General features: G+C 45.1%; 1 protein-coding gene across 1 annotated transcript in view; it reads right to left on the reverse strand.

Annotated features, from left to right (window-relative positions):
- RBFOX2 (RNA binding fox-1 homolog 2) overlaps positions 1-24609 on the reverse strand; it is a 56998-nt gene extending 32389 nt beyond the window's left edge. Inside the window, exons 1-4 of the mRNA XM_035903228.1 lie at positions 24384-24609; positions 17932-17939; positions 13794-13940; positions 92-145 (exon numbers count right to left, since the gene is read on the reverse strand). Of these exons, the coding sequence (XP_035759121.1) occupies positions 92-145; positions 13794-13940; positions 17932-17939; positions 24384-24579 (405 nt within the window). The 5' untranslated portion in view covers positions 24580-24609. The remainder of the gene's footprint in view (positions 1-91; positions 146-13793; positions 13941-17931; positions 17940-24383) is intronic.
- Between the last annotated feature and the right edge of the window lie 1498 nt (positions 24610-26107).

Here is a 26107-nt window from a genome sequence, read left to right on the forward strand (position 1 = left end):
GCTGATCTCTACAGAGTATATTCTCTAGGCAATGAACTGCCTTTTACTCTGCCATCAAAACAAGAGAAACGGGTACAGAAACAGGACTTACCTTGGAGCCACGCTCATTAAAGATTATCTCTACATCAAGGATTTTTCCGAATTGCTGCAGAGAGACAAGTAGAAAAAAAAAAAAGATTTATTTTTGGCAATCCATTTTTCCTACCTTTTGGGGGCTGGCTTAGTGCAAGAAGGGAGGTGAGAATATTTCCATTTCTAGCACACAGGCAAAGGCATAAAATCCCAGTGACGTGACCCAGTTCTCTCGGGTTAGGACATGCGGATCCCCTTGGTCACAACACCAGATTTTCTCACAAAAGTCTAAAGGAAGAAAAACAATCTCCAGAAGAGTTTTAGGGATTTGAGGTGGCTTTTCTTTTCCCCCTTTTGATCTAAACAGTTCTTTCTTCCCACATTCTACTATTTCATCTAAGACATGGTTATATGATTTCATCTCAGACATCTAACAACATTTCTTAAATGTAATTCAGCATTTCATCTTCCTCCTGAAACGGCTATCACAAAGAGAAACCTTAACAGTGATGTCTTTCCTCTGGAAGGGATAGTCACATAAGACTCCCAACCTCAGGGATTCCAAACCCTGAATCTCCTCCCTGCCCCCCCCCTTTACTTTCCAAAACTCCAAGCCTTCAAAAGAATTGATGGCAGATTCAGAAAGCATGAAAATGGCCAACACCCAACAGTGTGTGTTCTGAAAAGGTATCATGCAACTTCAACCTGTGACATAGAGCAAGCTGTCAATGATAACCCATACAAGTTTATCATGTATGATACAATTCTGACCTCTGCCTCAGCCTGAAGGCCCCGAGGAGAACAGGGCCCCGCTACCCCGCACTGTTTCAACAACTGGTTCCAAAGAGCAAAAATGGGAAATGAAAGCTACAAGCTAGAAAGGAGATTTACCACACTCTGTGGAACCATATATGGATCACATCCTTTACCTTGGAACACATTACAATATTGTTCACAGAATGGCTGGGGTTGGAAGGGACCTCGGGAGATCATCTAGTCCAATCCTCCTGCTAAAGCAGGTTCACCTAGAGCAGGTTGCACAGGACATTGTCCAGGCGGGTTTGGAACATCTCCAACGAAGGAGACTCCACAACCCCCCTGGGCAGCCTGTTCCAGTGCTCTGTCACCCTCAAAGTAAAGAAGTTCTTCCTCATGCTAACTGAACCTCTTCTGCTTCAGTTTGTGCCCACTGGCCCTTGTCCTGTTGCTGGTCACCACTGAGAAAAGTCTGTCCCCATCCTCATGACATCCACCCTTAAGATATTTGTAAGCATTTATGAGATTGTTATTGAACTTGGCAGACTCAAACCAGTCACCTTACAGGTGAAAGCATCACCACTTAACAGAGCCCTGCAACGCTCTGTCCTCTAGAAGTGTCAATGTTGCATTTCCAAACTGGAGGTCTGCTCTCCAGAAAGACAGGCCTAAGATCTCATTTTCAGGAGCAGTCTTCATTCTAGAGACACATATTGTGCTCAGACAAATGCTATATCTGAGCATTTTTCCCCACCCCATTATTTACAAAAGCTTCTGTCAACATGGTTTTGATCTCAGGGCTTGCAGAAGCTTTAAAGGTGATAGCGAAGGAAGAGTCAACAAGAAAAGAAAGGATGGTTTCAGAGTTAGGAAAGATGACAAACTCAGCCTCTGGACACTGGGACACTGTCCACTTTGCCACAGTGCTGTTAGTATACTACTTGCCTTTTTTTTTTTCTTCTTCTTAAAAATTAACATTTCCATTTGGAGTCAAGCGGGTATAGTGCTCATTTTGTGGGTGTTCTGCTTGAAAGGCTTGTGGCCAGATTTGCAGACACAGAACATTACAACAGTGAGCCATGATGACTGAGGAGAAGCTCTGAATATGTAAAGCAATAAAAAGCTATTAAGTCCCTTGAACAAGTATTCCACAACTGTCTTCAGGCAAACAAAACGCTTCCAACAATTTTAGCTATAGTTTGTCTGCTTCCATTCTCCATTCTTAAAAAGGAGATAGTTGTATTCTTTTACAAATGTTGGTTCACAGATGTTGTTTTTACTGTTCTATTGTTTAAGGACAATACTTTATCTTCTATTCATCCCAAGAACAATTGAATTCACAATATCCCACGTTACACGAAATTTGAATAATGCTAATGTAAACATGCATCTTCCTCGAAACCTCAACATCTCAACAGCTTAGGCTTGATCCATGCTGGATCCTCTTTTGACCACTGCTGTGCCAATCACAGCTAAAATACATTTTCTATTTCTATCCCACGCTTGGCGTGGGCTTGTCTATAAAGGAGATTAGCCATTGATTGCTTTTTGTTGTCTTTGCTGCATATGGCTTGGGCACTGCCATGAAAGAAATCAGTCATGATTACTTTCTTGGTAGACTATTTCAGTGTTGTTACACGACAGGGGCTGAACCAATTTAACAGCTCGCAGTTGCTGAAGGGCTGCGCCTGCTCCCTCGTCCTTCCTCGTCCAGTCTCACCAGCTTCCTAAAGCTGGCCCCAGTTTTCATTCTCACCTGTAGATAAACTGATACAGCTCACCAATCCTGTGAAAAAACTCACCCAACAAAAGGAATTAATACAAAGTTTTTGATGATGTACTGATCTGAAGTGGCTCAAAAGGTCAGGTGAGCATTAGGGCTCTGAGAAGCAAAAGGGAATGGAAAGCAGCACACCCTGCCCAGCAGCAGGATCTGTCCCTGCCAGATCAGCTCAGCTGCCTAGCCTTGCCACACACGCTGAAACAGCCGGGCCCTCGTTAAATGCAAATGCCAAAATTATTTTCAGAATCTTCACCGTCTTCTACCTCATTAGAATCATCTTGAAAGAGAACAAACTGTGCAGCTTCTGGTGCACAATTATGCCGTGCCATCTCCCCCTTTCTCCACACCCAGCTGGGGCCTGGATCCCCAAGTATTGCTGCCAGCGCTGCCTGCCAGCCCCCCTTCGGCCAAGCTCACCGCGGCGCAGGGTTTCCACGCCGACGGGAAATCCTGTCCTGTGCGTTTAGTTTCTTGCGGCTAACAAAAAGCTGGCGGTAACGCTGAACGCACGTGGTCTGAGCTAGGTCCACGAGAGGTGGCAGGGCTGCCTCCCTGCCCGGTAGATGATGGAGGTACATCATTTCCTAGATGACAGAATTGCCAAATCCTGCGGTTGTGGCGAGCACAGGCTTGGCATCTACTGCAGCGGGCTACATCCACCCACGCGAACTGCCCCGATCTCTTTTCTACCTAGGAGCTGTGGGTGTTTGAAGAGGCAGGAGGGAAGGACCTGCTTGGCAGAGAAGAAGCAGAGACAACAGGGGGCTAACCGCCAAACTGAGGTTTGCTGGGGAGAGGTTTCCTGCTCCATGAAATTCCCTGGAAGAAAGCAGGGTGGCTGTGAGGCAGGACATGAGCTGGACTGTCAAGGCTCTGTCTGCCGCAGCCGTTGCCACAGCTGCTCTGAGAGCTTCCAACACCACGGCTCTCATCCTCCCTGCTGCAATGGTTACAGCAGGTCCAGCACTGGAGGCACTTTTTTTTTTTTGGTAGTGTGCCAGAATTTTCCTGAAGAATGAAAGCTGGAAAAAAGAACTAGTTCATTTTAACAGCTTATATCTCCTTCAAAGCTGAATCTAATTTAGTGGAACATAAAAAGGCACTTTGTTCTCTGATGGTGCTTCCCCTACCAAATGTCAACAGCCTACTGCAAACAATGGAAGTTTTAAGAGGTCCTTAGTGAAAGGTCACAATTTTTGTATGGAAAATGCTAGGCCGCCTAAACACAAGGGTCAACACCACAAGCCCCCATAGTAATTTTTTAAAATAATGTATACAGGCATGTTTGTATTTTCCAGCAGACGGAGGGTCTGGCCAAATAAAACAAGACCCATGCTTATGTTATCCACGAGGACTAACCCTCTAATCTCTAACCTTGAAGACATGAATCACTGTGCTCGCAGACCCGACTTGTTCACTCAATGATTACCAAGAACTTCTACTTACAACCCTGCACCACAGCTGGGGGGTGGGGGCTGAAAAAAAAAAATCCTCAGAGTTCACAGCCTCCAAAGAAGGCATAGCAGGACTACACATCTCAAGTGCTCCCCACCATGACTTAAACAGCTTACTACGCGACCAAGAAACCAGCACCTCCCATCACATGTCAGGTTGTGCAAGAAGCCTCCACCATGAACTGCTCATGCACACACCGTATGATGGATAGATACACACACACACACACATTTCCAGCCATGTCATGGCATAGGAGCTATAGCATCTTGTTTTATCTTAGCACTCCATTTCCTGGAGCGACCTTGTACCAGCTTTTAGTTATTTTTCTGTAGAGCAGGTAAATGAGAATCGTCTCCTCTACAATGGTAGCAGGGACTGCCGGAAGTAACAGCTTTAAGAGGCATAAAGACATTAACAGACATTAGCTTGACCATGATGTAACTTACAATAAATGCAAGGGCATTGTGCAAGGAAAGGTATGTGCATGCTGTGTGTTTCTTTCCACCCAGATGACATGAAGGCAGATTTTTCCAGCAGAGGCCATAACTACATTACATATAATAAATTTGAGAGATCTGGCACCAGAGAGCTTTTGCCTTCCAAGGCACTGACAGTTTGGTAGGGCCCCTCCGGTAGGCTCTGTTCCAGCTGGCCCTGCCTCCTCTCTCTGTCTAGAGCTTTCAAAATGAGCTCCAAAACACACCAGACAAATAACTTAACCCTAAAGATGCAAACAATAGGAAGTGCAGGGCAAATTCTCTAAAATCGTGGAACGAGAGGTAACGTGAAACACCACACAACCACCTCCCATCCCTACAAGAGAACTCTGTATGCCCAAGCAGCTTTGCACCGGCCCTACAAAATTCACTTATAATGAGCACCGTGAACTAGCTACACCTTGAAGGTACCAAACAGTCCATTCTCAAAGACGGTCTAAATTCAAAATAGCCAGGAAGCCAACCTCCTGTGCAGGAAACCATTTCGGGTCCTCAGGCTTGAAGCGCGTGAGCAAGAGCATTTCATGTGCAGGACAGGTCCGTGCTGCAGAGAGTGTCCTTACCCTAGCTCCCAGCTCCATGGGATATACTTTCAGCTAAGAACAGCCGACTCCATCGTAGCATGTGTTCACATGGGGTCTGCCAGAGCTACGCTGCTATCAGTACATGAACTTCCTCACAAAAAGCTGGGACACATCTCTTCAAAATAGTGGGGTCAACCCTGCTACAGCCAACGCTGTTCAGCCAAGCTACACCAGTATGCTTTGCTGACAGGAAGATGGAAGCATCAAGGATTTATAAACCAAAGCACTACCATAGTTTACCAACTGAACAGACAGTAAACAAGCACCAACAAGCCCTTATTAGGGTTGACCTGTTGCCCAACAAAACACAGATGTTTTCTAAGAAACCAGACTTTAAAAGGAAGCCACACAAAGAGCACAGATTTCTAACAGGATTTACAGACCACAGCCATCCCAGCAAACAAAGCAACGAGGAACATAGTTTGTCAGTCATTTGTTATCCTCTGACTCACAAATAAAAGATTTTCACACAAAACAGTGAGATGGGGGTTGAACAGTACCACATGGCACCGTTCCAGAGATCTTAACACCAGGCCAGCTTCCAGGTCTACACTTCCAGCTCCTTGTTGCTGCCTTGTACCATCCCCAGACGTGTAACTGCACTGTAACCTGGTACTGCTGACATGGAAAAGGTACTTGGACCTATGCCCATAAAAGCAGCACAGATTCAAAACTCAATTTGAGAGGACTCAAGACACGTAATAAAAGACAATGCCATGTAATTTCACCCAGGCCTTTTATGCAAGTAAATCCAGCAACAGCACAGCACTGTTTCCCAAATGACATTCAGCCTGGTCTCACCGCGGGCTCTTCTAGTAACTCATACAAAAAACAAAGCAAATCTTAGACAAATGTATGATCCGGTCATCACTGTCTTCCACCAGACGGTCACTACAGAAGTTTCTACGCACCGTGGCGTCAGCACATAGCTTTTGTGGAGCAAGACGGACAGCACTATAGCTGCTGACACAGCTGCAGTGGCACCAGCACCCCTGTGCAGAAGTACCATGGTCCCCAGCGTAGCCGTGCAGACAAAGCAGGATGCTCAAGCAGCACTGAGCACGCAAGTCCTTTACGAAAGGTGATTCCAGAAATTGCCCTGGGGAATCACGTCAGTGTAAACAGCAGCGCCTCTTCTAACCCCAACCTACATCGGCAGGAACAAAGTACTACCCTGCAATGGGGCTGGAGCGCTCTCTCATCACAGGAAGAGCTTGGAAATAAGAATCATCACAAAGAGGCCACCGTGCGTCATAGTGGTTGTTCTCCAGCTTTTAGGACTTGTTACGTGTGATCCAAGCACATAGGACTTGTTACGTGTGATCTGTGGCCAGTATTATTCAGAGATGAAAAAACTAAAATACATCTTGATATCCAGAAGACAGGATTTCCTCCTTCAGATGTCCACTCCACTCAGAAAGCAGAGTCCCTTTCAGCAACTCTCCTGTTGCCGTACTTCAGGCTTCACTGCATCAACACCTGCAGGTCAGAGCTTCTTGGTCTATCACATTATTTACCTACTTACCTTAAGGCCTAATGAGTAGTTTTCTGCCATTACCAATACTCACATATCACAAATTACTTGTGTATTTAGATTTATTTACTGGCAAATACAGACTTAAAGTTCTACCAAATTCTTGGTGAGAAAGAGCTGTAGTCTGGCTTGTTACTGCTTTAGCCTCAAAGTATAGATAGGCTCATGGAGGTGTTTTGCACTCTTGACACCAGAATGAAGCTGGATGAGAAATTATATCCACTGAGATATTTTAGGAAGTACAAAGTGCCAAAGTGTTTCCCCAGAGGCCGAGATCTGAAGGCTACAGGAGCTTCCAAAGATATATGAGCTCCCAGAGCTGTGCTGCTTGGATGATACAAAGCAGTGGTCTACCACAAACATACACCATAAGGAACCTTGCAGTAGGGATATGAATTATGCTTAGAGAGGGAAAAGGGTAACAACATTACCTGCCTTAAAATCCAATGTAGTTACCATTCTGTCACCTTTAATAAACAAAGTTATAAATAACTTCATTAACTGAAGTTATTAAATGTGACAGAATGGTCACCTTTATATAAAACAGGTATGCATTATTACTGCGGTAGCTGACAATGCACAAAAACCCTTTATCAACTGGGCTGATGATGTTCCCCACCAGAAGCAGTTAACAGCCTATAAGTAGTAGCCATGGAGTGGAGTGAGCAAGTTTTAAAAAAGGCAGTGTCTCCATCTGAAGTCAGAACCTGCGAGAATTCACACCCTGTACTGTGCTATCCCACCTTCATCCACAATCGACATCAGCATAGTCCTTATTTTTATCTTACGCATCTCCTTTCTTAAAAATAGTCAAAGATTCTTGAGCAAAGAGCATTTCACCACAGTAAATTCTGAGAAACATCAATTCCGACTCCTCATACTGATGCTCTCACAACAGATAAGAAGGATTTAGTGTGCCGACACCCATATGAACTACCAAAACGATGCACTTTGCTTGGTTTGTGGAGGCAGTTCATGATTCAGCTTGAGAACAGACAGATTTTCCTCTTGCAGGCAGTCCAACCCAGCCTCCATCTTCGCCAGGAGGCTCTGAAGTCCAGAACTGACCAGAGTATCCCAGCCTGTTATATACTGGGAGGAAAACTGCTTCTTGAAGCCTAAGAGGGAAGGACTGAAGCTATCAGCCATGACATACAAGCACAGACACTACCATAGCACAAAGCTGAAAAGGACTGGAAACATGTTGAGGGAAACATGAGCTTTTCTTCTGCATACATAGTCCAGTAAGGAAGGGAACGGCCTACCAGCAGTTAAGGAGAAGACTACTACCATCATGTCGGAGTCCTTACACGCGCTAGCCAAAGAACACGGCTATCCTCAGAAACTGGATAATAACATTTTGAAAAGAATTGCTAACTTGTTTTTAACAGCAACAGCAAGTCTTCTACTCCCTGGTAAGTTGTTCCATTGTTTAAATTAGCCTAAATGACTAAGATTTTTTCTCTTATTTCAAGGTTAATTGCGTTAAATCTCAGCTTCCAACTGGAAAAATCTTATTATGACTGTAAACAAGACCTAAAAGCCCTATTAGTAGGTATCATCTCTTATTATGACTTTACAGTCTTGTTTACACAAGACCTAAAAGCCCTATTAGTAGGTATCATCCATGCATAAGCACCTGTACAGAACAGACTTGTCATCTCCCAACCTCTCTTTAATAAGCTGAATAAATCATGTACCCAACACCTTACACAGTTAAAGAGCCACTCATCTTCCAAGCCCTAGATTTTTTTTTTTTTTTTTTGGTCCTAAACTGATCTCAGAACTGAACAAAAATTATGCAGTCACAGTCTTTTCAACTTTGAACATGAGCAAGATCACATCCCTCCTTCAACCTGATACCTCCCTTTGCATTGTTGAAGTACCGATCTTCCACGATCACTAGTACTCTCCCAAATCAGTGTTTTCCAAAGAAAGTTTTCCATCCTACAAGCACAGCCCGGTTCCCATGTACTCGGTACTCTGCACTGAGCTGCCTCAAACACATTTTTGTTGGATTTATTGTCAGTTAACCAGGCATTTCAAGTTATTCCTTAACAGTAACCTTATCTTTCTCTTTCCTCCTCCTCAAATAGTTTTTTAACTGCAAGCCTTACTGGCAAGATCTTAATAGTACTGTCTCCATGGGTTGATATAGATGCCGAAGAGGACTGCCACTGAAACAGATCCCTGGGGAAACTGATGCTAGAAACAGTCTTGATCACTTATGTCTCCCCAGTAACCACTATTTTTTATTATCTATCATTGAAGAGGTTTTTAATCCATCTAATGTGCACTGTGTTTACTTGAGGTAATTATTCTTTTTCTTAAAAATCAAAATTGGTCACTTGGATGAATTCAATTGGTTCAGCAATGTTCAAATGTATCAGTATTGCTTTGTACAATCTTGTCAAAATAGAAAAGACAATATTTGCCTGAAAAGATGTATATTACCTAATACAAAGTCACGCTGAATAGATATTAAACAGTTTCTTCAGATTCTAATGGTTTTTCAAACATTCCAAAACTATTTTTATCTTGGATCAACATATGGATAATCACTTTGTAGCTCTTTGGGTCATACCTTTCAATTTTTTCAATAGTGAATCCTGGTGGGTAGCGTTCCAGCTTTCTGCAACATCCCTAGCTTACAAGAATTGGCTAAAAATTAGCATTAATGAATAAAAGAGCTCCTTGCTTTGGCTATTATCTTGAATATACCTTATCTAGATCTGCTGGTTTAAAAATATTAGCGAGCACCGTCTAATCCTCCTTTGTTACACATACAAACCCAGATATTGTACAAATAGCCCTTGTTACATCATAAACACATCAAGCTGGGTTTTTTTGATGGTTTTTCTGGTTGGTTTGGTTTGGTTTTTTTTCCCCCCCCGGAAACACACAACTATTTCCTAATTTTATATTGGACCTACACCTAGATCTTGTCTCTTTGCATGTAAAAAACCTGATGCCTTCTCTGAACCTACATCAGCGATATCTCCATGATTAGCACATTTCCTTTCTTACCTGCTTCTTTAAGTTTGCAATTACATTCCTTGCCATGTACTTCCTCCTCCTCTTCATCCTCTCTGCCTAATGTGCAGAATGCTTTGTGTTTTATTAAAACAGTTTCAGCATCTGTGGAATCATGCCTTTTTGGCCATCAGTATGATTTTGCTGAATGCTTTATGGCTTCCATTAAAACTTCCCTTTTAAAGGTACCTTCCTGGGCAGTTATCCTGCCAATTGTTTAAACTCAAAGAAACAGACTCTTCTGAAGCTCCTTACATTACTGCCTGATGCCATATTCTGTTTGCACAAAGTAAATACAGACAAATAACAATCACCGGTACCTAGGCAACCGTGGGATTTCAGGTCAGCTATTAACTCTTCTTTATCTGCTAGAACAAGGTCAACTATTGATTTATTCCACGGTGGGTACAGAACAGTGTGCATTAAAAAATGACCTATTCCTTCCAGAAGCTTTCTGGAAGTCTTTTTATTGGCATCATGAAATGTCAAGTAAATATTACCTGTTTTAAGCAGACTATTTTATTTGCTTCCCTATAAGAAGCATATACATAAGGAAACGTTTGTTCCATTCCTGAGGATTTCTCAGGGACCTGTGAGAAACACATAATAGGTGAAAGATGGTTTGAAACCCAAATAACTTGAATTTGTCAGGAAATCCTTATGTCTGCAGCTCTCATGAATGCTGAAGGTTTAGAAAGCGTTATGCAATTTCCATTTAATTACAGATGGGACAACACGTCTGAAGTCCACCTCTATTCAAGTCTGGACGAAAGCATTAGCTAACGTTCTGTGCCCCAGGACTGGGCTGACCTCTCGCATGTTGTTCCATCCTCAGGGGACTCCTTTACTGCCTCCCTACCATCACATTTATTTCTTCCTCCACGGCTTTGCTGTCTAACCAATTCCTCTCTTTGTACAGTAGCTTGGGAAAATCACTCCAGGCAAGGATTTTGAGTCTCTCAGATATGACGTTGAGGAGATGTGACCTGACACACAGAAGGGAGAGGGAGAAGATGGGGGTTACAAGCTAGCCACAGCTGAAGACTCAGACAACCATGTAGGAGAAAGGGTGGGTTTCAATGAGTCACCCAAGGGAAAGCCATCCTGATCCTGAAAAAGAAATAGGAGTGAGGCGGATTCAGAGAGAAACGCTCTCCCACTTGAGGCTCTGAGCATGCTGAGAGAAGCAGCAGCAAGAGAAAAAGGGCCAGGTGAACTAACAAAAGGTTTTACAGGGAACATACCACTTATCCCAGTTAAAAATCACATCACTGCACCTGTAACTGGAGATGATGTTTAGGGAAAAAAATAAACCAACAACAAATAACTTGGGGAACAACAGAAACCAACTCATATAGTGTATTTCCTCAGCCCTTGTAGGTACAACTATTTGGGCACCGCTTGGGCCCAAAAAAGGATGGGAAACCTAAATGCAAGCAGTTATGCTGCATTTTCTACAAGTGACCTTTCAGGACAGCAGTTCATTCACATTGCCTGGGTGTCCTAACCTGCAAAGCAGAGGTAAGAGTCACCAGGACAGGGGTGTTCTTGTCATTTCCATTTTCATCCACGTCCCCCACACCAGGAGCACAGGGAGGAACAGCATCAAGGTGAACGAGCGTGAAAGGGGACAGTCGTCAAGCCAAGCACTGGTCTCGAGGGAAGGGGCAGCAGCAACGTGGAATGCTTTATGTAAGCGATGCAGCTCCCAGGAGAGGGGAGCAGCAGTAGAATGGAGCAGGACGTGCTAAATACAGATTGTAGCAGGTGGTCTGAGAACTGGCTGTGATTTCAGCAACCGGTTTATCCAAACCGGACGGAACTGCCTACCGCACAGCCCTGCAACAGCAAAAAGCAAGCTAAAAAACACAAAAGCAGAACAGGCGACTGAAGATTCAGCAATCACAGATTGCCAGGAGATGAGTTTCACCCTGAAAACATTCCCACGGATGTCAAGAGCGCGACAATCTAACATATGAACAACACGGAAGCAAACCCAGGCTTCTTGCAAAAGAAATCACAGAATCGTAATTCTGGCTGGGACCTACCTCCAGAGGTCATTTAGCATAAGCCCTGCTCAAAGCAGGTCTAGTGAGATCTAGCGGGCCAGGCTGTGCCCAGTCAAGTCAAATACCTTCAACGATGGAGGGTTCGACAACCTCTCTGGGCAACATGTTCCACTACTTAACCACCCTCACAGAAAAAAAAAAAAAAAAAAATTCTGATACCTAATTGAAATTTCTCATGTTCTGACTTGTGTTTGTTGTCTCTCACCTTATCATTACACACAAACAAAAAGAATCTGGCTGCATCTTTTCTGCATCCTCTAATCACGTAGTTGCAGACAACAAAAATATCCCGCACTCTGCTTTTTCTTCTCAAAGCTGAATGGGCCCAGGTCTCAGACTGTAGTCACATGCCATGTTCTCCAGCCCTGACCACCTTAGTGGTGGCCACTGGGCCTGCTCCAATATTTCACTTAGATTAATTCCAGTTCTTGCCCTGGAGAGCCCAAACTGGACACAGTATTCCAGACCCAGTCTGACAACTGCTGAAGACCGGGGGAAGATCACATCCCTGGGCCTGCTCCCTGCTCACTAACATAGCCGGTTGGCTGCCTCTACCACAAGGGCAGGCTGCTGCTTACATTCCTTTTGTTGTCCACCAGGACCCCCAAATCTTTCACTGCAGAGCATCTTCCTAGACAACCGGCCCCCAGCCTGTGCTGCTGCAGGGCTTATTCCCTCCCAGACAGAAGGCTTGAAACTCACTCTTGTCGAGTATCTTAAGATTCCTGTCAGCGCACTTCTCCAGCCTGGCCAGGTCCCTTTGAACAGCAGCCTTGCCCTCCTGCATTTTGACCACTCCTCTCCATTTGGTCTCATCCACAAAATAGCTTTTTGTGGATACAAAAAGCTTCAAGAAGAAGGAGCAAAGATCTCTCACAATATATAGCAATTGGGACTCTTGCGGGAGACCGTCAGTGAAATTTTTAACATTTCTGCACATTTTGTTCACTTTGTACCATCCAAGCTATGAGGAGATAAGCCCAGTTCTTCTCTCATTTGTAGCAGTCTAAATCCATGGATTCGAGACATTTACAACACTGTAACGCTACTCGCCTTGTGAATGCATACACACCCACACAGATGGTTCAAGAGATGCAACAACTGAAACAGGAATACTGCAGAATTTGGAGGAGCAGCTGGCTGTGTAGTTAGGACCAAGGTGGCAAGAGGAACCTTAGCTTTGACTCCTGACTTGAGTCCTCTGCAATGCATCTCAAACAGGCAGCGACTGCCAACTTCATAAACAATAAGAAATATTTCTGAAGACTTTAAAACATGCCATCAACCAAGAATGCTACCATCATATCCACAAGTCAAATATTCCTGATGAAGAAGATATATAGATGCTTCACCTCCAGATTAGGTCATGAAGCACCTAGCTCATTTATCTCTGTGTTCCCATGGAATGAGTCACCGCCTATACTCATGTGAACAAACTCTTCCTCAAAGAGCTTATAAAATTGAGAACGATGAATAACATAAAAAGAGTATGGAATACAAACTATTTGGTCAAAAGAAACAGAATGTGTATCATACACAGTGTAAAATACCATTGGACTTGCACTAGCTTCTCCACATGCGATTGCTAGTTGGCCAATTCCTTGCAGCAATTTTTCATCACAGAAGTGGATCATGAGGAAAGACATAAATATTTCAACAAGTTTCTAAGCAACTTAAAAACAGTGCTTTGCAAGGGATATATTAAGTCAATGTTTAATCCTAGTCTTTACTGGGAAATAAGGTGAAGTTTCGTTTTGTTGGGTATTTTTTTTCCCCCCAAACCAATTGTTATGTTACACTGAACATCCTGATATGAACAACACAGTTATAGTTTTCATTTTACCAGCTGAGGTAAATTGCTACCAATTGTCCTAACCCTGCAAATATTTTACAGTGTGCTGACTAACTTGAGGGGGAAGGGCTTTTCATTCACAAGAATGCACCAGCACTGTATGTCCCACCTGTGGGGAAGGAGAATCCGGCGTGCCTTAAAAGGCACTGGTAACTTACCCCAAACATCTGCCGAAGGTCAGGATCTCGAAAGCGGAAGGGAATGTTAGACACATGAAGTCGTTTTGGAGTGGATTTGCTCTCGGTATTCTCACTGCTCTGTGTCTGTGATTGCTGTCCATCTGTCTGTGCCCCTCCTTCTGTCTGCTGAAATCAGAAAGACAAAAGCATGTGCATGAATGGAAACCACACAAATTCCTTTCACGTGCTTTGTCTATCTCTTTTTAGGTATTAGTACTACACTTGCAACTGCAGTATCTAGCACTTGACAATTACTTTGATAAAGACAGTAACACTTAACAATTGATCTGTTGTTCTTCCCCTCCCTTTCCATGAGTAAACAGTAATGAGATCTCAGCCTCCCTCCCCTCGTATCACCTTTTAGCTTAGCAGATTTGCCTTTGGTTTTCTTAAATTGCTTCTCTCTTTTTGCCTGTTCTTCCTCACTTCAGCTGCTACCATATGAAAGCTCTAATGAAGAGGCGGATCTTTCATATCCTGAAGCTGGGAGGTAGTACCGCCACTCTAATCTCATGTGGCAGGATGTTCATGCAATCATCAAAATCCCACAGCTGAAGTGGCAGCTCTTCACTGGGCCAATACCAGAAATGCATCCCCAGGCAAAACGGCATCTGCTCTGTCAAGCTCCCTTCAGAGAAACATTACCCCAAAAGAAGATCTATAATTAAATGGTAAAATCCATATATGAACAGCTTACGGATGTCTTTGATTAACTTTTCTCGTACATTTAAAAGTCAGCCCAGGGACAGGAAACAATCATTACCACTGCAGAATTTATAAAAACTCCAAGTACTTCTTTCTGCTACCAATTCCACAGCCAAAACAAGGGAATTTGTTCCAGCATTCCCAAGCACCGTCTGGCAGAGCAAAGCCAGGTCAAGGGGTGACCCAGGGGTACTTGTGCACAGAAAAAGTACAGCAAGAAGGCAGAGGAATAAGGAAGACCAGTGTGCTGGGGAAGAGACCCAACGCTCCCAGAGAGATGACTGGCAGGGGAGAAGAAAGGAAGAGAACCCCAGCTGCTTGTACTGGGCTTAGACTAAGAAGTAGTAAAATTTGAGCACAGCACTAAATATAAAGGCAAGGCCCTTTTGCAAAATAGCTTGATGAGAAAATGGTATTTTTCGCACTTCAGTCAGAAAAATGACCTCAAAAACTCAGAGCTGCAGAACAAAGTAGACTACAATTTGGTCGGTTTTATTGCTCTATCCCTTTCCAAGAGCGTGCATTGACAGGCCAAGGTATTCAAAGAGCACCCACGCACTCACTCTATCTCCTGCTGCTTGCCTTGGCCTCCTAGGAGTCATGCTTTGACCACCTGTGTGATGCACTTTCAACTGTCATTTCATTTCTTTAGATGCCAACCTGACTTCTTCCTTAACCCAGCAAGTGAAAAGAAGTCCTACGAGAAGGCAAGGACTGTGTAATTGCTAGAGTCAGCCTTTTTTAGGCACCTTCAAGAACACACGTAGGCCTTAAAAATAAAGATTTAAAGGGTGGGTGTGTGTGTTGCTTCCCCCCCCACGCCCCCACCTTCTAACTACACAATTTGTGTACCAAAGAGGAAAGAAATCTCGGGGGAGTTGCCCACACTGGCTCCTCAATCACTGACTGGACCTGCTAGACTGTTCTGCACATCATTCAATATACAACACTTCATGAATATTTGGAAAGAAACATCTCTCCACGGATAAGGTGGCAACATTAAGAAAGCTTCTTCTGGCCAGAAACGTTTCTTACAGACATGACCTTGAACTTTCATATTGGTTATAAAGCACTGACAAGAGCAAACAGTAAGCACTGGGGCCTCGTTGCACTGCGCAATGCCATGGCAGCTTTCCATTTTATTTCAGTAGGGCTGCGCAAGCAGCACAAAACATGTTTGATCTGGTTAATATAAATTAAGCTGCGATAGGAAGAATGAAGATACCGCTCTGCAAGTATCTCTACTTCCTAGAGCTGTGCAAGTCTCGGGAGAAGCCTAGCAGGATGAAGCATTTTTATTTGGCTAAGAGTCATCCATTCCCCGAGCATCAAATTTTCAAGAACAACCTCAGAAACTTCCAATTCATCATATCTAAAAAGCTGCCTCCCCCTCTTCCAAGTTCCCCTTCCTGTCCAACCCTCACCCCTTTAACAAAATGCATCTCCAAACACACAGTGAGTGCACACTAGGGGGAAGAATCGATGCAGCTGGCTTGCGATTAAATCACACCATGCTATTTGGTAGTTTTATTTTTATGACTCCATCAGAGTCCTTTGCTCCTCAGGGCAAATCTGTCCAAGAACGACAAAACACAGAAGTAGCCTATCCATCCCCACCGTACACAACACCTGCAAGCAAGTGCTCCAAAATAACTCCCCCAAATCATCAACACTCCTGCCAGAAGGGATCTCTACAATCCACTTTGGAGCCCCGCTAGTGCAATTTGCCAAATCCCATGTTTTCTATGGCTTTGTGTGGAATTGGCAAGTGGGCAAACACCCATGCACACAGGTGCATCCTCAAACACACACGCTAGCGCATCTTCTGCAGTGCGAATGAGGAAAGGCACAGAATCCGAACGGTGCCGACAAAAACGTTTTAGTCTTTAAATTCAAATATAGGTTGCACAGGACTAGATCTGCCGCTACTGCACACTGGAGGAAGCCAGGAGGTCGTCGGCACTCCTCTCCCAGCCATTTGTTCACAGGCAGAGGGCAGAACTCCTTTCTTACCTTGGGTGCGATGTATCATGTACAGCGGCCTGCTCAAAAGCACTCGCAGCTGTTCCTGCATATGGCAGGGTGCTGCTGCCACACAGCAGTCGCTTTGCAGCACGTGAGATGTGTACAGTAAGGCAAAGGCTTCAAAGAGGAGAAACGACAGAAGGAACAGGGGATCTTGGCCCATTCTTACCTTTTTGACTATACCAAGAGTCCTCAAATGCTTTTCAGGCTTTCACAGATCCTCATTTTTCAGCAGTATTTTAACATTAAATGCCTACTCTCGCTGGATGCTGTAAGCTCCCTCATTTCTATTGTCCACGGCCCTAAGGTAAGATTTGAACTTTTCAACTACTGTAACATCAGCTCAATATGTTTGTCTACTGCCACACATTCAGCTACAACGTAAATGAAAGAAATAGCCTCCTCGGATCTTGCTTTTATTTCCCCCCCCCGTTATAGTTATTCCTTGTCTTAATTCATTAGGAATGAGATGAAAGGAAGGGCCTGGAGCCTGTTCTCAGGCAGCACATAATGGAGACTGGCAACAGCGCTACCCTGACCGAGCCAGATGATAAAAGCCCGCATTTCACCGAGTGCCCACTCCCCACCCCGACTCCTTCCCCAACACCGAGCTTCAGCTCCTTCCTGCTGGCCTCAACATCAACACTTCACAGCACAGAACCTGCCCTCTCCCTTCGGTACAGCCAGCCGTCCAGCTCAGAAGGGAGCTCCTACACATTCCCAGGGCCTCGATGCCTGCCATCAGGCAACGCAGAGACATGCTGCGGCAATGATCCTGCGTTTAGAAACAGTACTGGAGCCGCCTTACCTCCTCAGCACAGCCTGCGTAACACATGCAGGTGATAATGTCATTCGTGCCTGCACACGCAAGCTTCGAGCTCTGCTCAAGGTCACCCAAGAAATGCATCAGAGCTCAGGACGCGCGCAGTACCTGCTTCGCTTTTAACTACTTGCTGCCTGCACCCCCGTGCCAGCTCCTCCCTTGCACCCGCCAGCAGTAGGGAGGAGAACCCTAAGCAAGAAGAGGCAGCCGCTAAGAGAAGCATGGGTGTCTACATGTGCACGTATGCATGTAAAAGGGAAGAGGGGTACCTGGCAACACAAGGGTGTTCCAAAAGGTTTGGGGACAGCTCTACAACCATCTTCCCACCTCTTGGCTATGCTCTCCTGTCCTAAAGAAGCTGGTGAACAAGCAATTGCTGAGGATTTCTCCTCGGCGGGAGGGAGGCAGGAGCTCCAGCACCACCTGAGCACCGAGCAGATCTCCATCTGCGTGGCCAGACAGAGGGCTACCTCCCCGACAGGCCAAACACCAATGCAACAGGCCAGCACAGAGACTATTAATACCCAGCACATTCTGTTTCCATCTCCCACTTGCTTCTAGAACTGGAACCGCTTCAGGTCCAAGTTACAGAAAAGCAAAAAACAACCCCCCGTGCTCTCCCCCAGGAAGCAGGCGGTCCAAAATGCTGTGAATCATAATGAGGAGGTTAAGAGCCATAAATCACTGCAAAGAAAATATTTACAAAATACAAACTGTAACTAATAACTATATTTAAAAGGGGACTTGGGTGGCTTACAAAATCTGGGAGACAGACTGTGCTCCTTCCACTGCTTCTAGACCAGTCTTGGATATTAAAAAAAAAAAAAAAAAAAAAAAAAAAAAAAACCCAAACCAAAAAGCCCCCACCAAACTCAAAACACCCCTGTTTGGATCAAGAGCTTGAGGAGCTATGTGGAGACAAGGACTGAAAGCTATGACTGGCAGAAGGCAATCTTCCCACTGCAATGGAGAGTGCAGACAACGTGGGAAGATCTCTGCAACTTCTAGTGAAGAACCTGTGTCAAAACAACCAGACACCCATCAGTGAACAGACTGAGCAGGTTTGGTGGAAAAATGAGTGAAGAATTAGGCACTAGACACAACCCCCCTCTCCCGCTCCACCACGCTCTACCAGAGTAGGACTGAGGTCCAACACATCCAAGAGCAAAGGGCAGTGGGAACTTCTGCTACTTAAACAACACTTGTTTAGCAGACAGAAGACCACGGGGCTAATAATCACCTTTCAACAGCAGTAAATATAATTTTAGAATTATATCCATGTACTCGATTTTTCAGAGATGCCAGCATTGTTATATCAAAAAAAATTGAGCTACACTACAAGCACAATTAACAACGTATCCAAGTATTTTGTATGCCAAAAACAGACAAAAAAAATTGCTAAGGATGTACCAAATAACTTCTGCTAGGCTTTCAACTATTTCCAATATAGTCAGATTAATTCAGGGCATATTTTTTCCGATTGTTAATTACCCATTTTCAGACATACTGAAGCTTAAGTCATTTTGTTCTCTTTCCTCATCAAATAAAGACATACCCCACCTGAAGTCAGAACACAAACCTAACATAGAAAAGCCCATACGAAGCTTTGCTACCTATCCTGCACAAGGAAAGCATCTCTGATGTGACAGATAACATTTTCCATATGGTGATGTTTAAAGTTACTTTGATTTTCTGAGCTGAATTTTTTTTTTCCTTTGGTGCTTTTTTTTTTTTCTTCCCTGTCCTCCTTTCAATGAAGTGGTGAAAAGAAGCCCCCTGAAAGGCCTGCTCTGCCGGTCACGTCAAACTTTTTGTAAGGAATGGGCTGAGTATGGCTCACAAAACAGGGCTGCCCTGACAAGGTGAAGGAGGCAGCAAGACTTCCCGAGCTCGTGGTCACCCCTGGACCGCTCCACTGACAGAAGAACAGCCACACAGTGACAGACCAAGATCCATCCAGCCCACTATCTTCTTTCTGACAGCAGCCAAATCTGTGGCACCTGTGGAAGAATGCAAGAACAGGGCAAACGTTTGGTGATTTTTGTCCAGCAGAGCCTCCAGCAAACTGAGCCAGTTGATGTCTCCACTTCCAAAGCATCCTACAGACGATGCTAAATTCTCCATTACATGGAAAAAACAAGAAACAAAACCCTGTGTTTTTCATATGTGGCACCCAATTTCCTGTGTGCATCCTAGTAAATGAAAATGGGAAAGTTCCCTATTTTATTTCCCATAACATTCAATATTCTATGTACTTGTCATATGCCTTCATTCCTGTCAGCTCTTTTCGTAAGTGAAGATTTCATTTCTTCTCATAAAGAACCTGCTACATCCCTTTCATCATCGCTATTATCCTTCCCTGTACTACTTCTAGATCTGCTATAACCTTCGAGAAATATGCAGAAGTAACACAGCCGTATACTCTAACATAATGATATTTGCTGATTTATTTCCTATTTCTCTTTCGAAATCATTTTTAAATCGGCCTCGCTAGACACAAGTCTGCAAGTGCTGACAATAATCTGCCTCATACTCAAAATAATAAAGTAATCTGCCTTACACTCAAAGCAAATTCCTGATGTTAAATGTCAGAGTTTACTACCTCAAGACAGCAATTTCCAAGCTGAGGTGGCCAAACAATCAGCAGCTAGCTACTTACTTGAAGCCAGTTCTTCCTCGTGTCTACCTGCTCAGCAGTATCAGAGATAAGCGAGGATATTCATTAAACATACTCTTCACCTGAAATACCTCACATGAGCAATTGCTTTAATTACTAAAGTGATGAAAAATAATTACAGAGGAAAATTCTGCAATCTCAGACTAGGCAAGAAATACCCAAGGGGAAGTCATCATTATAACATCATCCATGTGTTACAGAAGTCAGCTGAGGAACCCTTGGTGCTGTTGGCTCCCTTCTTTCCAAACCCTTGCTAGATGTATGGGGCACAGCCGAACAACCGAGCAGCTTCCCTGCCTTGCTTCTGAACATGATACTTAGGGGTCCCCCACTGCAGATGTGTCTCATTTAAGAAATCAGAAAGTCAATATCCCTTTATGGTATGGCAGATGAGTTAAGTATGCTTCAGTACGGCACATCAAGAAGCCAAGAGACACGATGCTCAGTAATTAAATAATGCTTTATATTGGTTCACGACAACGTAACACCAAGGCGACAGCACCTGCCATTTTCAAGCAAAGTAATTTACATAAACTTATTCCTCTACTTCTATACCTCCAGCTGCATTCCATAATTTATACAGACATACAAATTCTTCCCTCTGACATTAACAAGAGAAACGAGTTGAATAATCAGCTCACGGTATTAAGTGCATTGCATTTACTATCAAGCAAGCTTTTTTAGTTCAGTGGATGATTAATCTTCCCTCTGCAGGGTAGAGTACCAGGAGATGCAGAGAGCTGACAATTGCTCTCAGCTTCTGGCCGTGCACTCCGCACGCTTACCTTGCAAGAACAGCATTAGCTGGATCCCTCCAAGAGCAGCTCTGATTCATGAACCCAGCAAAAGAATTGGACAGCTTTCTGCCAGGTCAGTGAATTAAAGTGGCCCATGTAAGGAATGCCAGAGCCAGTAAATAGGAGTGGGAGTTTGTGCTTGGAGCCAGACCTCTCCTTTCTGACAGCAGTGAATCTTCAGATCAGCTCAGCTGCCAGAGGTACTGCAGCCTAGTTAGCATCTCCACTCGCAGCTATCTGTGCTGGGTATCTCCATTAGGGATAAGCGCACTAATGTAAACCAAGAAGGTGGAAGGGGGAAGAAACCAGGCGACCCAGCGCCATAAGAAGGGAAACACAGAGTGTCAACGGTTTAAGAGACAGGCTGCAACAGGCAGACCGAGTAGGCCAAATATGGCCTGGTACCTCAGTCTATTTTTAATCCAGGTCTTTCAGCTGTGCTTTGGGACACTATCAAGAGAAAGGACAGATGCTTGGAGATGGACACCAGGAGACCCACATGCCAGGCAAGAAATAAAGCCCCACAGATGAGGCTTGATCCTAAAATAAAAAAAAGGATTCCAAAATATTAAGCTGCTTGTATTCACCTATTTTGCCAATTTCTTTTCCATGCCCCTGCTCCGAGAGCTTTGAATGCTTTCCGCTGCACTCAGACCTCCAGAACCACACTCATCCTTAGTTGATGACACTGACCCGTCATTCCTCTTTGCTCAGGGCTTTTAGACTGCATAGGAAGGCATGGACTTTGACTCTCAAAGTTTATTTTACTTAAGTTCACTGCTGATGTTGGACCTCCAGCTTCCAGACCACTGTCTAAAACTCAAGACACCACCGCTAATCTCAAATCATTTAGTCCGACTTGCCCGCCAGAATCTGCAAAGTTTCTACGAAAAGGTGCTCCCACCCAATGCATTAGGGACCCTGTTATAGGCCCCATTACACTGCTGCATAACATCTTACCAACCAGATGAAACTCCCCTTTCCATGACAGGCCTTTAAGCCACGCCATATTCTGTTACTTTTGCCATTATCCGAAGGGCTACCGGCCTGAAAAGCAGGAGAGCCCCGCTACCTGAGCACACCTTTCGCTACCTCGCTCTGTCCCGCCAACGGGACCAAGCCCACACCGTGTTCTTAAAAGCAAAGGAGAGACCTTATCCGCCTGGCTGAAGGAATTTCTGAATCATCCCATGGGAGCAGAGGCTTCAAGTCAGCAGCTAAAAAATCCACCGGCTGTTCGGTCTGGGGAGGATCATGCATCCCCCGCCATGGCTTTCGGCTCTGCTAAAGTTAGCAGCGTTGTTTGAACAAGACAACAAAACGGTGAATGGAAAAGAAGCCTTAAAGCATAGCACCCTAGTCCACACGGACTGAACACCTGTGTCAAACAAGTAATAACCAGCCTATGTGATGGCCAAGATGCTTGATGTTAGCTGCAGACGTTCAAGGTGAAATAACCAACCCGATCTGCCGTATTTTAATAGCATGCTTTAGCTTGAGTAACTACCGAGCCTTCTTCCTTCCCCTAGATCCTGCACCATTAATCAGCAGACTGAGAAGGAGAAAAGTTACAAGCAATTACATCCCAAGGCAGCTCACAGAATCAAAATAACTTCATACAGAAGGAGCCCTAGACAGAAAGATAAAGGGACCCGGAAGATCCAGGACTCTGTGCATGTGAAAGCCTGGCATGTGAAAGGCCCTTGGCTGAGGCGCCTTCCCCCTCCCCCTGGATTTCTTCATGTGCCACCATCCCGGATCCTCTGGGTTTGATCAGTCCCAGCCATAGCAGCAGGAGCGACGCGCTCGCCTGCACCCTTACCCTTTCCCGGCTAGCTACGGTCTGCGAGCCCGACTCTGCACTCTCAGCTTGCACATCTTTAACCATGTCAAATGGTCAGACCAGACGTGCCCACCTGTTTCCAACACCGCCCCTACAAGCGTTATGTGTTATTCAGCCTGTTTCTCGGATAACCCCTGCCAGTCAGGCTCCCTCCGCAGCCTCCTGGCAACACCCCTGCCTCCCAGCAGTCTCCCAGCAACGCTGCCTCCCGCACAGATGGGCTCCCAGTCCCTCCTCGCAGGCTAGCCAGCCTCCTCGGAGCCGGCATTAGTTGATGAAACACAGAGCTCGGCCCTGCAGCGCCACGGAGATGGCTCCTAATATGGAAGAAGAGCAGGAGGGTTGGCAAGAGCTTACATCCAAGGTCAAGGCTCGCATCATTTCCATTAAAAAGAAACACTCTTAAGCTCTGGGCAAGGATGGGAACAGCAAAAATACATGGGGGAAAGCCACCGCCCTGTTTTATTCCCCGTTTCCAGCCTTCCCATCCAACTGGCAACAGGCGAGATAGCTGTTTGCTGGAGATGGGCAGCCCACATCTTACGGGCTGGAACAACGTGGGACAATCTGGTACTAAAAGGATGACTTGCATTTCTGCACACTGCACCAGCACCGAGTTTTATTTCTAGCCTGATCTCTTCTCATCTACATTTTGTGTTTGCTGAGTAAGGCACCTGAAGTTCCTTTTACGCACTATCACTGTGCTTTACAGGCTCTGCACTCTCTTTTAGTTCTTCAAGATGCTGAAGCTGCGGCGCTCCCAGGATGAAATCAAAAAAATACCAAAGTCATAACCAGCAGTGTCAACCATGCAGCCACTGCCCCATGCAGAAGGAGCAGAGTTGCATGCTGAGAACCTCGCGCACTCGAGCTAGCACTATCAGTTCTTCCCATCATTGGCACTGAATTCACTCGGTACTTACAGGGGGAAAAATAATCTCTACGAGCCAAACACCCAACTACAAGTAAAACTGAAAGCATTAACAGATTAAGTCCGCCCCTGAGCACCAAAGGCTCTCACCATAAGGCTCTTTATTAGGAAGTTAAGTCTTAACAAGTGGCTTAAGGGGTGGATAAAGCTTTTCCTGGGATAATCTGCCAGCATGTTGCCCAGTGCCAGTTCCAGGCTATGGGAAGAAGAAAGCAAAAACATATAAGGTGAAAAATCTTTTTTTTCTTTTTGGCAAATGGATGCCCAGTAGCTGAGAGGCCCTCTCTTATCTTTGTCCCCTAAAGCTCCCTGCCATCTTCAGAAAGTCAAAGGAAAGTATTTTTCTACTCTGCTAGCTTCCTGAAAACAAAAGCACATTGGGATTACACCTACAGTGTATATGCTCACCCTAATCCTTTGTACCTTCAATCTTCCAGAATTTGCCTCCATCGCATTCCTTTGAACCAACCGTTCACCAATTAACACAAGGTAATTAACACTTTTGTAGAGGACTGTCTTCAGGTAATACCACCATGGTAAAAAAACACACGATCCCTAGGACTACTGCTCTTTGCAGACACCTATTTATGAGGGTGAATGTGCACAAGGGGAAGGGCAGAAAACTAGTAATGGAAGGTCAGAAGCTATGTTTTGTTTGTAATTCTCTCCTTATGAGAGAATGCTTAATAAAGAGTCAGCAACCTGATCAACGGCTGCTTTTTCCCCCAAAGTGCTGTGCTGCTCTCCTGGCTCTGCACCCTTCCGCACTTACTGCAAGAGATCCGTTCTGCGTGCTGGCCGTGTTCGTGCTCTGCTCTCCATGCGGCTGCGTGCTTCCGTAGAGCGTCAGATTGTGCTCGCTGGTCTGGCCTGCATAGTCCTGAGTGTGTGGCACCCCATACTCTGTGGGAATCCCGTTCTGTGGGGGTGGCGGAAATGGGATTGTGGTGAATGGCTGCACCATTGCATCAGGAGTTGCTGCTGGCTCCTGGTTACCCTGAAGAAAGGGAAAAGGAAAAAACGGCTTTATACTACATTAGATGGACCAAAACATCAGCCTGAGAAATGATATAGACACACACACATGTTCATGTGAATATCCCACCACCACAAGATTGCACAGTCTTCTATTACCTTCTCTATCAAAAAGAGCATGCCTTGTTCCTCTGAGCCGTGACGCTGTTTTCTTAAGTCATTTTTTGGGCAACTTTCTCATTACCAGGTGGCATATAGAGAACAAATTATGGGGCTTGCAAATTGCATGCCCCTGTCATCTCACACAAGGCTTTACACACAGTAAGGCATTATTCTGGAAGGGGGAAGAGGCACCGAAACATTGGAACGGAGAAGGAAATGTGTACAGAAGAACAGGGTTCTTTAGTATGCCGAGAAGTACCGCATCTGGGTCCTTCTCCTCCAGCCTGACCCTCACGGCTCTACTCACAAGCAAGCATACCGTGTGGTTCAGAGCATGCTCTTCTCTCTTGTGTTACAGTGAGAGAAAAGAAATACTCATTTTCAAACTCATCTGTGCAGCAGCCCCCTCCTTTGCTCTGGCAGCACTGAGTACAGAGCATGGGTGCTCAGGTACCAGTCGCTGGAACATCCCATTCGCTTTGTGCTGACTGTGCAGAAGACACCGAAGAGCTGTGGGACCTGGACACAAGCCTGGAGCACACTCACTCCTTCCCCAGTCCTGAGCATCACACAAGGCATTAATTACCCACTCCTCTCTCAGCTTGGGGTATCCCACAGAGACCTCTATGCTAGGACAGCGGACTTTTTAGCAGCTTTTAGCACTGCCTTAGATGTAGTGGATGCCAACCATATGACTCAGAAACAGACAGCTCACCATGTAAAAGATATCCCCAAAAGACAGTAAAAAACCCCTACCTCACCATGCTTGAAAACCACCCAAAGCAAACACGAAAGCATGCAGCCCTGCAGCCACTGCAAGGATCCCACCGAGGGGATAGCAGGGAGCTGTGTTCAGCAACCTGGGGCGAAGAAGAACAGCCTTGACATTGAAACCCAACCCTGGGAAGCCCCGGCTGCTGCAACCGCTCCTACTGCTTCCTCCGCCGCAGCAAAGGAAAAAAAAAAAAAAAAATCCACAGAAAAGATTTATGATAGGAGGACTGTTTGATTTATGTGTGTGTCAACAGACTAATCCTGATTTTAAATTTTGGCTGCTGTTCCAGCCCTGGGTCCTCCCCCACAAAGCCCGGAGGTGCTTGAGCCTATTCTAACACCAGCATGCTTAAATCAATGGAATAAAAGAGAAGCAGACCTTATCCTGCAGATAGGAAAGGCAGAGCGGGAATTACCAAGCAGCCCTCCAGCAGAGCGTGCAGGGGCTGACGGACCTCCAGTGACACCGGACAAACCCTGCAGTCCCTTTATCACCCTACCTGCAGCTTTACCTTCCAGGCGAAGGAAACAATGATAAATGCAGCGCACCTCCAGCCAGCACCAGGTCATTCAGACACTGG

Source organism: Egretta garzetta, unplaced genomic scaffold (assembly GCF_000687185.1).
Source record: "Egretta garzetta isolate BGI_Z169 unplaced genomic scaffold, ASM68718v1 scaffold51, whole genome shotgun sequence".
In the NCBI taxonomy this organism is placed as follows: Eukaryota; Metazoa; Chordata; class Aves; order Pelecaniformes; family Ardeidae; genus Egretta; species Egretta garzetta.